This window comes from Xyrauchen texanus, chromosome 27, assembly GCF_025860055.1.
Source record: "Xyrauchen texanus isolate HMW12.3.18 chromosome 27, RBS_HiC_50CHRs, whole genome shotgun sequence".
In the NCBI taxonomy this organism is placed as follows: Eukaryota; Metazoa; Chordata; class Actinopteri; order Cypriniformes; family Catostomidae; genus Xyrauchen; species Xyrauchen texanus.
In genome coordinates, this window is record NC_068302.1 from 7,205,873 (window position 1) to 7,220,711 (window position 14,839).

General features: G+C 37.4%; 1 protein-coding gene across 1 annotated transcript in view; it reads right to left on the reverse strand.

The window, feature by feature from the left end:
• The window catches only part of LOC127621453 (BDNF/NT-3 growth factors receptor-like), a 75,576-nt gene extending 68,447 nt beyond the window's left edge, over positions 1 to 7,129 (reverse strand). Inside the window, exons 1-6 of the mRNA XM_052095045.1 lie at positions 6,423 to 7,129; positions 5,804 to 5,878; positions 5,644 to 5,715; positions 5,232 to 5,300; positions 3,768 to 3,910; positions 240 to 376 (exon numbers count right to left, since the gene is read on the reverse strand). Of these exons, the coding sequence (XP_051951005.1) occupies positions 240 to 376; positions 3,768 to 3,910; positions 5,232 to 5,300; positions 5,644 to 5,715; positions 5,804 to 5,878; positions 6,423 to 6,628 (702 nt within the window). The 5' untranslated portion in view covers positions 6,629 to 7,129. The remainder of the gene's footprint in view (positions 1 to 239; positions 377 to 3,767; positions 3,911 to 5,231; positions 5,301 to 5,643; positions 5,716 to 5,803; positions 5,879 to 6,422) is intronic.
• Positions 7,130 to 14,839: the final 7,710 nt, after the last annotated feature.

A 14,839-nucleotide genomic window follows, 5' to 3' on the forward strand; every position in this document is an offset into this window, starting at 1 on the left:
TTCAGTTAATTAAATTAATTCATCAGCAGGTCAATTCATTTTATAAAATAACTGAATCAACTGACAGCCCAAATTGAAACTAAATATTATGGCCTAGTCAAGTCTAAAATCTGATGACTACAATCCCCTATTACATCTGCATTCCAGCTATGGCATGCACATGGAACCAAACATAACAACCACAAATAAAAATCTGAATCAATTTATTCCGATTTATGGTAGATTAAGCTCAGGATTACCTCATATCTGGAAGTGAGTGAGCAGGTATTCCAGTTCAGAGTAGGCGTGGGTGTTCCTGAAGTGTTGCATGCCAGCGTGACGTTTAACCCTTCCAGCATGGTCACTTTAGTGGGACTGAGAATCACACTGGGGAGAACTACAAAGAAAACACACCACAAACCAGAACGTTTACATCATCTGATTAACAATATAGAAATTATATTCTTAAAACTTTGCCTTGTTTTTTAGTTAAAAAAAGTCTAAACACTAAAACCATTTTAAAAAAATCACTTGAGAATCTATACATTTCCATACATCATTAAGACTTGTTTTCAGAAAATGTATAGTATCTTGAATATCTCATTAAGAAAATCTATTTTTTAAGTGATATTTCTTTGAAAAAAGTATTTTTCCACATTTGAGGAATTTTTCAAGTGGTTAGGTGAACATCAAGATAAAGGAAAAGTATAAATTGTGCAAATGAGTATTTTATTAGAAACCAAGTACAGATTACAAGTACTAAATTCGAATACTTGTTTTAAAGGGATAGTTCAACCCAAAATGTAATTTACTTGCACTCATACCATGCCAGATGTGTATGACTTTCTTTTTTCTTCCAAAGATGTTTGGAAGAATATTTCAGCACTGTAAGTCCTCACAATGCAAAGCTCCAAAAAGCACAAAGTCAGCATAAAAGTAATCCATATGACTCGAGTGATTAAATCTAAACATTCAGAAGCGATATGATAAGTATGGATGTCAATATTTAAGTCCTTTTTTACTATAAATTCTCCTCCCTGCCCAGTAGATGGTGATATGCACAAAGAATCTGAATCGCCAAAAACAAAAGAAGAAGAAATTGAAAAGTAAAATCGTGTATTGATAGTAGAATGCATTTAAATATTGATCTGTTTCTCATCCACACTTATCATATTACTTCTAAAGATAATGATTCAACCACTGGAGTCATTTGGATAACTTTTATGCTACCTTTACATGCTTTTGGAGCTTCAAAATGTTGGCACCCATTCACTTGCATTGTTAGGTGCTGAAAAAACACACCAAAAATCATTGATTATGTTCAGCAGAAGAAAGAAAGTCATACATATCTCGGATGATGTGATGGTGAGTAAATAATGAGAGAATTTTCATATTTGCGTGAACTATCCCTTAAAAGAAATCTTTCCACATGTATTTTTCCTCTTTTACTAGCAGATTCTGTTTTTTTTTTTTTTTCTTGTTTTAAGCATAAAACTAACAGAACCTCATTTTTATGGTGTAGATTTAATCTTAAGTGTTTTTAATTTGATATTTCAGCCCAGAAATCTAATCATTTGTACTTTTCCCCTGTGTCCCAAGAATGCCATTCTAGCCCGCTGGCCGCTCGCAGTAAAAGCACTGAGTGTGGACAGCTCAGACTGTCTCTGTGCTGATGTCATCAGTGCACAGCCGAGTCAGATCTCTATCTGCCCACAAGCTGCAACAAGTGATGACTTTATCAGCCTGTATCTGGCAGGAAACAGTTTAACCCAGTTGTTCTCCTATGGAAGCAAGTTTCTGCCACAAAAACAAAATAAATAAAAAAGTGCTTTGGTCATAATTATGAGATACTAATTCATTTTTATGATCTATTATGATGATATATGATTGTTTTCTCACTGCATAAAATCAGAGTTGACTAATGAATTAAACACATTGAGGAGTATTATGACATTATGAATTATGAATATTAACCTTGTTTATCTCATAATTAAATTTTAGTATATCATAATAATTGCTTTATTTTCAAAAAATGATTACTTTGAATCTAATACTTTTTATTTCTTTTGCAATTTCTTTTTCAATGTGGCAGAATTGGACTTCCTTGGTTCTCATCTCGCAGGTCTGATCTTATAATGTTGCAGACAGCATGAATAAAAATAATATACATGAATAATACATTAAATATAGTTTTTAAAAGGGAGGAGAAAATGCGTCCCACATCTTTTGTTGTTGAGGTCAAAGGTTGTGTGTCCAATCAAGCCAAATTTAGCCAAATTAGACAGACGCCAACATGGACGTGTTGCATGACATTTCCTTATCCTCAAAAACTATGAACAAAACTATGCAAGATAATAAAAAAAAGATCCAGTCAACATTAAATATGGGCTCACTTGCAATGACAATAAATGTATTATTATTTATTGGCTATATCCATAATAAAATATATGATATAAATACTTTATTATTTTATCTTATTATTATAGTATTAATAATACTACATTTAATGTCAAATATGGGAACTGAAGGCAAAACCAGTTGAGCACTACCAATTTAAACAGCAAATTATCACACTGGAAAAAATGTACATGTACATTTGGCACTCTAGATGTTCCCCAAACTATAGTAAATTGAAACGATTCACTGGAGCTGTTCATCATTTTCTTTCATGGCACAAAAAATGGAAAAGAGAGACAGTATTTGGCCAGAGGCCAGCTGACGCTCGCAGCAGACTCTCAGCACTAAATGTCTCAGTGTTTTTGCATTCTGGGGATCCCCCCCACCACCCCGTCTCTCTCTGTTTTTCCCTTTTCCTCCCTCTCTCTCTCGTCTTCCTCCCTTGAGGGCCTTCTGCTGTGGTAATGCTTAAAATAGGCCTGGCTGGAGGCTGATCTTTGGATCAATAATTATCCGAGTCTCAAGCCGCAGCTATAAACCTACAGCCAGGACAAGTCCCGTCTTAACAAACTAATAAACTCAAATTTCACTCTTAAACATTATATCACCATATGCTGAAAAAAACCAAAGCAAAGCTTCCTTGAAATATGTTTGCTTGTTTTCATTTACTAAAGCTGAATAAGCTCAAATAATTAATAATGAATCACTTCTAATGGCAAAACACTAATCTGTGGTAGTTGTAAAGCTTTGGGGGATTAAAGGAATCATAAATTGCAATAAAAACACAGATGAAGGCCTAAACCACACACACACACAACCCAAACCCCCCCACCCCCCCTCTCCAAAAAACTAAATTTGCATTTGCGGACGTACCAGAAATACCAGCGCTTGCAGGGCCCTAAAACAGTAGTTTTAAGTTTAAGTTACTTTGTCATGACATTCAGTACACATCTTGCTTTCTGTTTGCTGTGCACAAAAATCAAAACATAATGTGACTTGCAGTGTAAAAGTGGCTATAGTTTAAAAAATAGATGCAAGATAGACAAGATCAATCACAATTAATGAGGAAATATCACAATGATGTCAACGTTATGGGTAACAATTAGAAAACTGACCATCCTATCAATGTAAGCCCATGGGAGATTTTCATACTTAAACGTAAACTTTCTACAATATTTTGATGTTTGTAAAGACTGGAAATAGTCAACAAACCTAAGGCTGAAATTATCTACAAAACAAAGTTTGAATGGAGTCTAAATTTGCAGAGAAGAAAAAGATGAACAAGACGATAGTAAGAGGAATCTTCTCCATTCACGGGCAAACAGTTTAAACCTGATAAAGGAAGTCTGGACAGTATTCTTCTTATCTTATTTTGGGCCGGTTGTTCTTACCACAGTTAGGCAGTGTGAGTGAGGAGAGTGTCCTCCTCTTTCCTCCTTCCTCCACACACAGAAGCTCCTCAGCCTCCTCTCCTCTCCACTGCTTCAGCCACACGTTTTCACATGAGCACTGCAGAGGGTTACCTGCCAGCAGCCTAAAACACAAAGACAGGTATGTGAGCTTCTGACGTCAAATGTTTCAAGCAGGACTTGGACAGGAAACATGCTGTTAAAAAAAGATAAAAATCAAACACACACATAAATATACAAACCACTACATATGGAACCTGATTTTGCTATATCATGGCTGTGCACATTTTAAATGGTCTGATATATCAGCCAGGCCAGTTAATCAGATAATATTTGGCCTTTTTGAGATGATCAAGATTGGCTGATAACCAAACTTTGTTGGCTGATAAACAGAAGTGTCAATTTCCAAAATTTAAAGCCAGCCTTGCCAATGGATACTGCACAGTTTCTGTTTACAAATATGTTTGAGTGACTTATAAATATTATGTGAAACAAATGCTCATATAATTTCAGTAATTTGGTGCAGGTCTCATTTGCAATACAACATTTTATTATATCAGATATTTCAGTCAGTATCGGCAACTTCACTTTCTATACTGGCATCAGAATTTGTCATAGAAGAACACATATTGGTCAAGCAATAGTGCATATTTTAAAATTAACCAAACCAAAACAAAATAAAAAAGTTAACTGAACCAAAACAAAAAATATATAAAAACCAAACTGAAACAAAACAAAACAAAAAAACTAACTGTACCAAAACAAAAACAAACTGAACAAAAAAAAACAATACCGAACTAAAACAAAAACCGAAATGAACCAAAACAAAACAAATCCGAACTAAAACAAAAACAAAACATAACCAGAACTGAACCAAAACAAAAAACAAACTGAACCAAAACAAAACAAAAACAGAACTGAACCAAAACAAAAACGAACTGAACCAAAACAAAAACCAAACTGAACAAAACAAAACAAAACAACGAACTGAACCAAAATAAAAACAAAACTGAATAAAACAAAACAAAAACAAAACTGAACAAAACAAAACAAAAACAAACTGAACCAAAACAAAAACCAAACTGAACAAAACAAAACAACGAACTGAACCAAAACAAAAACCGAAATGAACCAAAACAAAACAAAAAACGAACTGAACCAAAAACAAAACAAAACCAAAACTGAACCAAAACAAAACACTGAACTAAACAAAAACAAAAACCAAACTGAACCAAAACAAAAAACGAACTGAACAAAAAAAAACAAAAAAAAACAACCAAAACAAAACAATTAACTGAACCAAAACAAAAACCGAACCAAAACAAAACACTGAACTAAACCAAAACAAAACTGAACCGAACCAGAAAATCAAAAAACAAAACTTTAGATAAAGGTAATTGCATGTTAACCATAAAATAAATCTCCAAGAAAAGGTCTGAGACTCACAGGTATGAGATGTTTAAATGGCGAAAACTCCTCCAGGAAAGATACGACAGATTGTTTTCTTTGAGATTCCTGTAAAGGGAGATAATGATTAACACTGATAAAACTCTTAGAATAAAACCTTCAGTTTTCATACAAAACATACACTATTTATTTTAACATTAATTCACAAAATATCAGATAATTTCATAATCTACTCTAAATGTAGGCTAACATACATATTGCAGAATTTGTAATTTTGTAAAAATAATGGTCATTTTCTTTGTAATTTGTAGTGTGTGTGTGTGTGTGTGTGTGTGTGTGTGTGTCACAGAGTAGTGAAAAAACCTTTCAAAACAATTAAAAACGTGCTAAATTAAACCATGCTCGGGGAAAAACAACAGCACCTCCTCCAAAAACCAGACAAAGCACTCACATATACTGAAGTTTTAGGTTGTTCTGAAAGGCTTGTCGAGAAATATACGTGAGCCTTGTGTTTGTTACCGTTCTGTAGATCAAGACAAACATTCACAAATTATATAATTTCCACATATAAATAATATAACCTGAATTATAGTTCCATTTATTATACTCACAAGTTTCTGAGGTTGTGGTATAGGTTGAGATCTTTTTCATTAATGGATGTGAAACTGCTTTGATTTGCAATGTATCTGCAAACAACCACAAAAAGAACATGTGAGTCATTCCTGATGAATTTCCAAGAAAGAATAAATGGACACACTTTCCCATGTCAGGCCAATCCAATGTGTTCATAACTGATTCACAAACGACTTGCCCACTTTCCTAAAAGTAAACATCTGTTGTATTTGTGATCAAGCCTAGATTGTCTGATGTGATTTGTCATTTTAATAGCAACTAATTGCAAAACAACCTACTTATTAAACCATTTCAACCATTTAATGGAAATAACAAGTACTTGTATAATAGTCATCAGCAATATGAGAAGCAACACCGCAGTAGATTTACTGCTTAATAAGTCATTCCATAGCACAGTTTTCAATAAGAGGACAGATATCCAATGTATCACATAAACAAATCACAAAGATAAAACATAAATGCAAGGTGATGGCACTGTAATTTATTGGCTGACTGCTTTAAAGTGTGATTTTATTGTTTATGTTCTGTGACTCTCTGTGATATAAAGACCTTATGGCAGCTCGTTATCTTTTAATAAGGCTCTCCGTCATAACTCACATGTCCGTGATGTTCTCCATCTCTGCGTCGGACTGCAGCATGGGAAAAGCCATGATACTGCGCTCCGCATCCACACACGAGATCCTCACGCCACTGCACGTGCAGAGCGCGGGACAAGCGGCACCGGGCCTCCACAGCGCGAACAGCACCAGAACCCAAGCGAACCCCCAGCCCGCCATGCCGAAGCCCCCGCACAGCAGGCTCATGTCCTGACCCTCGCCGCCAGATTTAAGACCCCTGAAACCCAAAGCGACTTGGGTCCAGACGCGAATCGGAACACGCAGCCGACCTGGTCTCTCCCACGCGCGTCTCTTTAGGTGAAGTGTCAGTATTCCTCTCGCCTCAGTATGTCTCTCTACCTCGGGCGAATGAGCGAGATGCTGTGGGTGCGTTGAATGATGTGTGCGGTCTGCTCGGATAAAGATAGAAGACGCGTTTTGGAGAACTGCGCGTGCTGAAGAGAGCGAGAGTGCTGGATGATGCGCAGCGCATCGGAGGGGAGGAGACCATGAGAGGAGGAGGACAGAAGAGATCAGTCAAATGCCTTATTGATTATTGTCAACATCTTAATGGTCCAATACATTTGAAGACTGTCTGTCTGTCTGTCTGTCTGTCTATCGATCGATCTATCTATCTATCAATCTGTCTGTCTGTCTGTCTGTCTGTCTGTCTGTCTGTCTAAAACGGATAGTGAACTGGATGCTGATTGGAAGCCATGCTAAAATACACTATATAGTTATGACGTCAAACTGTTTACAGCACACATCGACCAATGGTCTGTTATTGTTTACAATATTATTGAGAAATTCTTTGTATTATAAAACCCATAACTTTGCATCTTACTGTGTCTTATTTTTGCCCTTGTAATATGCATACATTTGAGGAAAAATCTTCTTTCTTTTTCCGTAACAATTAATGCTCTAGCTTAAAAGTAAATATTATTTATGACTGATTGTTGTTTTTACTATGTGTCATCGTGTATTAATCCTACAATGTAAAAAATGTCTGCAATTTTAATAGTACAAGACTGTAAAAATGTTACAGAAAAAAAAAAGATTTATGTACAAATTATGATTTTGTACTTTTTATAGGCCTATAGAGTTGAGATGTACTTTTTACAGTAAATTATTGTTAAAATGACAGTAAAAAAAACAATAACCGGGCATCCCACATTTCCCTGCGTGACCCCCCAGTTAATTTCATTATATTTTATGGGAATAAAATGCACATCAGTTATGCACATTGGGATGTTCTGTGTTATATTTGATGTAGTATAATTAATGTTTGTTGCATTATTTTAAATTCATATGTGTTACCATATTACTACTGATGAACTTCATGTCACCATGTGCCCTTCTGTCATTTTTATGGTGATTAACAATATGTTATAAAGTAAAAAGAAGATTTTTTTACATTTTCAGCAGGTTAATATTAAGTTATGATGATTTTTTTTACTGTAAATTTAACAGATTTCTTTTATATAGTGCCATCGTGGTCATGTAAATTACAACAGTTTTAAATGGTGAAATGTAGGCCTACCGGTTGTTCTGTAATGTTGTTTACATTTTGACTGTATTTAAAAACATTTTTTTTTTTTTTTTTACAGTGCATAGAAAACCTTTCAGCAACTTTCACTGGTATATGAAACAAGTAATTGTTACTTAATTTTTCAAAGCTGATGTTCCCAGTATTCACTGGGCTTGAATAATTAATGAGCTAACATGGTTTCTCTGTTCGCAAGTTTATTTACACCGGGTTTTTTTTTTTTTTTTTTTGTGTTAATTTTGTTACGTTTAGTAACATCTGGTTTTGTGCAGTCTTAAGGTTTCTTTCTTGAGAAGAATTTTTTCCTCTCAAAATTACTAATTATTGATCAAAAATATAATCTGTTGATTGTCACCTTCGTTGTGTTTTGCCCACCAAGTATTGAGGCCTGCATGTGCAACTCTAGATCTTAATTATTTTGTCAATAATGCTGGTTGATTTTTTTCTAACAGACTACAATGCGTTAAGTTTCCCTATGGGAGATGTAATTTTGTACATGCTACAAAAATATGTTTATTTGGAAAATTCAACACGTGACATTTTCTAATAAAATGTTTATTTAAATTTAACTATGTTTATTTAAGCAGCATCAATATCATACTTGTAAGAAAAAGTGAGTGAATGTACGCTAAATGAATTTACGCTTTTTTTTTAAGTTAAATGTACTACTCACTCATTTTAAGCAATATTATGTCATAAATTTAAGTAGATTTAAATTTATACCATTTAGATTTACTTCGTACTTTCATTTACTAAATAAAATAAATAAGTACATCTTAATAGCCATTCTTTTTTCAGTGCAAGTAATTTTGCCGTCAAGGTATTCTTTATCTGAAATTTGTACACACTTCAGTTATTAAACTTCTGTCATTTTGATGAAATAAAAAAATAAAAAAAATAAAGGACTATATATTTTAACTGAAGGGTTGCGTTTAATGAATATGCTGACTAAAATATTGTTAAAAATGTGTTGATTTGTATTATTATTATTAAGTAACTGCTTTATTAAACCAACAAAGATCTACTGAGGATAAATACCCTTTAGCCTTGACTATTATCATTATATTCATTAAGCTCTGGTGCAGCCTCTCCCTTTATTTAGTTTTACTTACATTTACAAGGTTAAAATAACATATTGGGATTGGGAGGATCAAATGGAATAGCCTAATGTAGGCTTATAATTTAAGAATCAACAACTGAGTGGATTTAGAAATGGCAATATAAGATTAGGCCTAATGGTTTCACGTTTTATTAAATGAGAATCAGTACAATGCAAGTCAGTGCAGTGTTTGTTTTTATTTCCGACATTAATTCTTGCTTAAACACCGATTAACCCTAAACTAAGGAGTTTACATACAGAAGCGTCTGCACTCTCTGACCCCGGTTTAGCATCGTTCCCATGACGTCAGATTTGACGCACAACGCGGGAATATAAATCTGAGGCGAATAATAAAGATGGTGTATGCAGCAGAATATCAAGGAATAAGCGGGTTTATTAAGTTCAATTGGGGATGTGCTTTAATTGATGCTTTGCAGAAGGAAATCCCACTGCTGCCATCTACCGATGCCCGTTGGCATTTCATTTAGGGCTGTATAAACATGGTGGATCACTGTTATTGCTGCTCATACCTGAGGTTAGGGATTGGAACAAACCATATTTATAAACACTGTTTGTGCTTTGTACACGAAAGTTACTTCAAATTGTGTGGCATCTCGAGGACCAGGGTGCTATTACTTTTACAAACGACTGGACTTCCAATTTTCACGGAGCGAAAAAATAAAATAAAGAAAAAGACACTGAATGAGGAATCCAACTTGGTTCATAGTAATGCAGATATAATTCACCCAAAAGTGAAAAATATCACCTATTTCTCATCCTCATGCCATCCCAGATGTTTATCACTTTCTTTCCTCTGCTGAACACAAGCAAAAAAACTAAAAAGAATTATAATAATATTTCAGCTCTGTAGGTCCACACAATGCAAGTCAACAGGGTCCAAAACTTTGAAGCTCCAAAAAGCACATTAGGCATCATAACATTAATCCTTAAAACTCCAGTGGTTAAAACCAAATCACCACATACTGAGTGTTGAGGCCGGCGTGTGCAACTCTATATCTTAATTATTTTGCCAATAATGCTGGTTGATGTTTTCTAACAGACTACAATGCTTTAAGTTTCCCTATGAGAGACTTCTGTATGTAATTTTGTACATGCTACAAAAATATGTTATATGGAAAATTCAACACGTGACATTTTCTAATAAAATGTTTATTTAAATTTTACTATGTTTATTTAAGCAGCATCTATATCATACTTGTAAGAAAAAGTGACTGAATTTACTCAAATGTTTCAATTAAATGTACTCACTTTAATCAATATTACGTCATAAATTAAAGTAGTTTTTACTTTTTAGATTTACTGAGAAAACCTGTGTGCAAAAACTTGTGAAATAAAAATGAAATTAATCTAACTAGCCATTTTTTTTAGTGTACATAAGTAATTTAGCTGTTAAGGCAGGCTACTGTTCTTTATCTGTTTTACTCGTCTATTGATCTGATTCTCACCCACACCTATCATATCACTTCTGAAGATATGGATTAAACAACTGGAGTCGAATTGATTACTGTTATGATCTTTATGTGATTTTTGGAGCTCAAAGTTTTGGACCCTGTTGACCTACAGAGTTGAGATATTCTTCTAAACATCTTCGTTTGTGTTCAGCAGAAGAGAGAAAGTCATACATATCTAGGATGGCATGAGGGTGAGTAAGCGATGGCATGATTTTCAAATTTGGGTTAACTATGCACCTTAACAACCTTATAGCAACGCACTGGTAACCATTCACAACACTCTAGCCTTGTGCCTATAAGTTTTACAGGGACATTCACTACTCATATTTTCTTAAGAAAATATAAAAATAGTAAATCTATACACACTGAGCACTTTATTAGGAATACTATGGTCCTAATAAAGTGCCCAGCATGGTCTTCTGCTATTGTAGTCCATCCGTCTCAAGGTCTGATGTGCTGTGTATTCTGAGATGCTTTTCTGCTCACTACAGTTGTACAGCGAGTGGTTATTGGAGTTACCATAGCCTTTCTATCAGCTCGAACCAGTCTGGCCATTCTCCGTTGACCTCGCTCATCAACAAGGCATTTCCATTCGCTGAACTTCCACTCACTGCATGTGTTTTGTTTTTGGTACCATTCTGAGTAAACTCTAGAGACTGTTGTGCTTGCCAGAGTTGGTTCAACAAGTCAGAAAATGTTTCTCAGTAAGATTCAAGAGAAAGAAATAACACTTATTTCCTCCTCTTGTAGACTCTTTTCTGCATTCTCTTTCAGAGATCAGACTGGCACTCAACACAACTCATCTGCCCGTCTGATCCACCTGTATGCTCATCATAAAGCACATATCCACCAGTTCTTTTGTGCTTGCCAGAGTTGATTCAACAATTCAGAAAATGCTTCTCAGTAAGATTCAAGAGAAAGAAAGCACATATCCACATTATCCACAAAAAACACTGTATCCGCAAAGCAACCAGCATTGGGGACGACCCCACACACCCCTCACACAAACTCTTCACCCTCCTGCCATCTGGCAAGAGGTACCGAAGCATTCAGGCCCTCATGGCCAGACTGTGTAACAGCTTCTTCCCCCAAGCCATCAGACTCCTCAATACTCAGAGACTGGTTTGACACACACACACGTGTCCTGAGTTGCACTTTAATTACTGTCACTTTATAACTGTCTGCTACCCCAATAACTGCTATGTGCATAGAACACTATCTCATAGTATGTTATGTTTACGTTTTTAGAAACTGTCATCTTTTTGCACTACTGTGTACTGGTCGGCGCTGCACTGTCTCTCACTGTGCCTATTGTCCTGTTCATTGTCAGATATTTCTTGTACTGTCGCGTACTTTTTGCACATGTTTGCACGTGCACTTTATATAGGTATATAGGTATATATAGGTATTTTATTTAGTTGTGTAGTCTCATGTGGTCCTGTGTTTGTCCTATGTTGTTTTTATTTGGTACCATGGTCCTGGAGGAACGTTGTCTCGTTTCGCTGTGTACTGTACTAACTATATATGGTTGAAACGACAATAAAAATGACTTGACTTGACTTGAGTTCTCTCTGACAGTGCTGAATCCCACTGTCCACCTCTCAGCTTCTCACTGGGTCTTTCCTCAGAACTCTGCCCTCTGCTGCCGAGAAGCCAATATGTTAGTAAGCATAGTGTCACACAGATCCACATCCAGGTCAATCCAGTAACCATCTGATATGGTGGCCCCCAGTTTCCAAACTCCACCAATACTCTGCCAGTTCCCCACCAGTGTGACAATAAAGGCTTGTAGACATAAAACCTGAGCACAAGTGGGTGGCCAAGTGCGAGCCTGCCATTATTGAATCAGCTGTTTGTTTGCTACTTAAAACTGATTCATAATTTGATTCATATTTAGGAATTTCATCTAAGGTTCAGTTGTGGTAGGAGCTTATGGACTTCACTCACTATGGACATTCTCGCACTGCCACAAACACCATGGTCTGATCTTCTGTAGAAATGTTGAAAGAGGCAAAATTCTAATTTTGATTTAATAATTATTTAATCATACTTCATTTGAAATGTTTTAAATTTGACAAATCAAAATCACTGAGCCACAATGCAGAACACACACAGAAATGAAGGAGTGACACTATAACACATCCTCAATGCAGAACACACACACATGCGTGCACACACACAAAGAACTGAATAGGTGAGACTATAACAGAGCAGCGACTGCCCATCCCAGTTTCCCGGATGCAGTTACCTCACCTCAGGAACAGCGACTGCCCATCTCCGGCAGGCCGGCGCTGACGAGTTCCGAAGACATCTCTCCGGGATCTCTTCCTCAGTCTCTAACCCGCCCCCTGCCAGGTGCGTGGAGCAAGGTAAGTGCTTTGAGTCTTTTCTCAGCAACCGAGCCTCAGGATGCTCTTTTTCCTCCCGACGCGTTATTACTTGCCGGTTAGAACCCGGCACAGTGGTTCCTCTAAAACAGTTCCAGGGGCGCAAGATCAGGGAGGATAAGGAACATGTCATCTTAGTGGCTCCTTACTGGCCCAATCGGATTTGGTTCTTGGATCTCACGCTCCTCGCAACAGCACCTCCCTGAGGAAGGACCTTCTATCCCAGGGCAGGGCACCCTCTGGCATCCGCACCCAGACATCTGGAACCTCCACGTTTGGCCCCTGGATGGGACGTGAAAGATCTGAGTGACCTACCATCTGCGGTCGTAGACACCATCAACCAAGCCAGAGCTCCCTCTACCAGGCAGCTTTACACCCTAAAGTGCTGCTTGTTCGCAACTTGGTGTTCTTCACATTCTGAAGACCCGCATGGATGCACAGATCGGTCAGTGCTTTCATTTCTGCAAGAGAGGTTGAAGGGGAGGCTGTCCCCCTCCACCTTGAAGATGTATGTAGCCGCTATCGCGGCCCACCTTGACGCAGTGGACAGCAAGTCCTTGGGTAAGCATGACTTGATTATCAGTTTCCTTTGAGGTGCCCGGAGGCTGAATCCTCCCCGCCCATGCCTGTTCCCCTCCTGGGATCTCTCAGTGGTCCTCTCGGGCCTTCAGAAACCCCCCTTCGAGCCGCTTGACTCAGTTGAGCTCAAGGCCCTCTCCTTGAAGACGGCCCTCCTGAAAGCGCTAGCATCCATCAAGAGGGTTGTAGACCTACAAGTGTTCTCTTTCAGCGACTCTTGCCTGTAGTTCGGTCTGGCAGATACTCACGTCATCCTAAGACAGCGACCGGGCTACGTGCCCAAGGTTCCTACAACCCCCTACAGGGATCAGGTCATGAACCTGCAAGCGCTGCCCCAGGAGGAGGCAGACCCAGCCTTTTCGTTGCTGTGTCCGGTACGTGCTTTCCGTATCTATTTGGGCCGCACACAGAGCTTTAGATGTTCCGAGCAGCTCTTTGTCTGCTTTGGCGGACGGCGGAAAGGGAACGCCGTCTCCAAACAGAGCGTCGTTGACGCTATCAAAACAAAAACAAATATACCTGTATGGTCCAGAAATAATACACGTAGCAGGCGTTTTATGAGGATGATTGTGACACTTTCCAGCAAGGATGACACGAGAAGACAGTTCTTCAAGCTCAAGGTGAGACTTTTAATGTACACACTTCCCACATACACAGTACTTCACACACACAGTTAATCATACTAAGGAACACAGCAGGCTTCCTTGTGTCAGACTCTCTCTCTCAAAGGTTCTGTGGCTGCCACTTTTATCCCGCTCTCCCCGTGCTCACTGAAATTAGACACAGGTGTTAGGTATAATTTAGCTCAGGAGTAAGCGCCCTTACCGCTTTTCTCTCCAGGACGGGCCCTTGACCACGCCCCCGCTGCCACAATGATATGACGTAAACTTTTTCAAATATTCAACTTCACCCTGTAGCTGAACAGCTCATATAACAACTGATAATAATAGCATAGTATCCATAGTGCCTGACTTCATTCAAGGATGAACCAGACTTGTGGAGGTCCACAATTTTTTTTTCTGAGGTCTTGGCTGATTTCTTTTTATTTCCCCATGATGTTAAACAATTAGGCACTGAGTTTGAAGGTAGGCCTTAAAATACATCCACAGCTACAACTGCAATTCAGTACACCTTCTATCAGAAGCTAAATGTCTAAAGGCTTGACATAATTTTTTGGAATTTTCCAAAGGCACGGTTAACTTTCCGCCGCCACCAAGATTGATGTGAGCAACAGCGCCACAACAAGAACCTACTAAGTAGTGTAAATTGGGCATTCCAAATTGGGAGGAAAGGGGATAACTCATTTTTATAAATAAAAGGCACAGTTAACTTAAT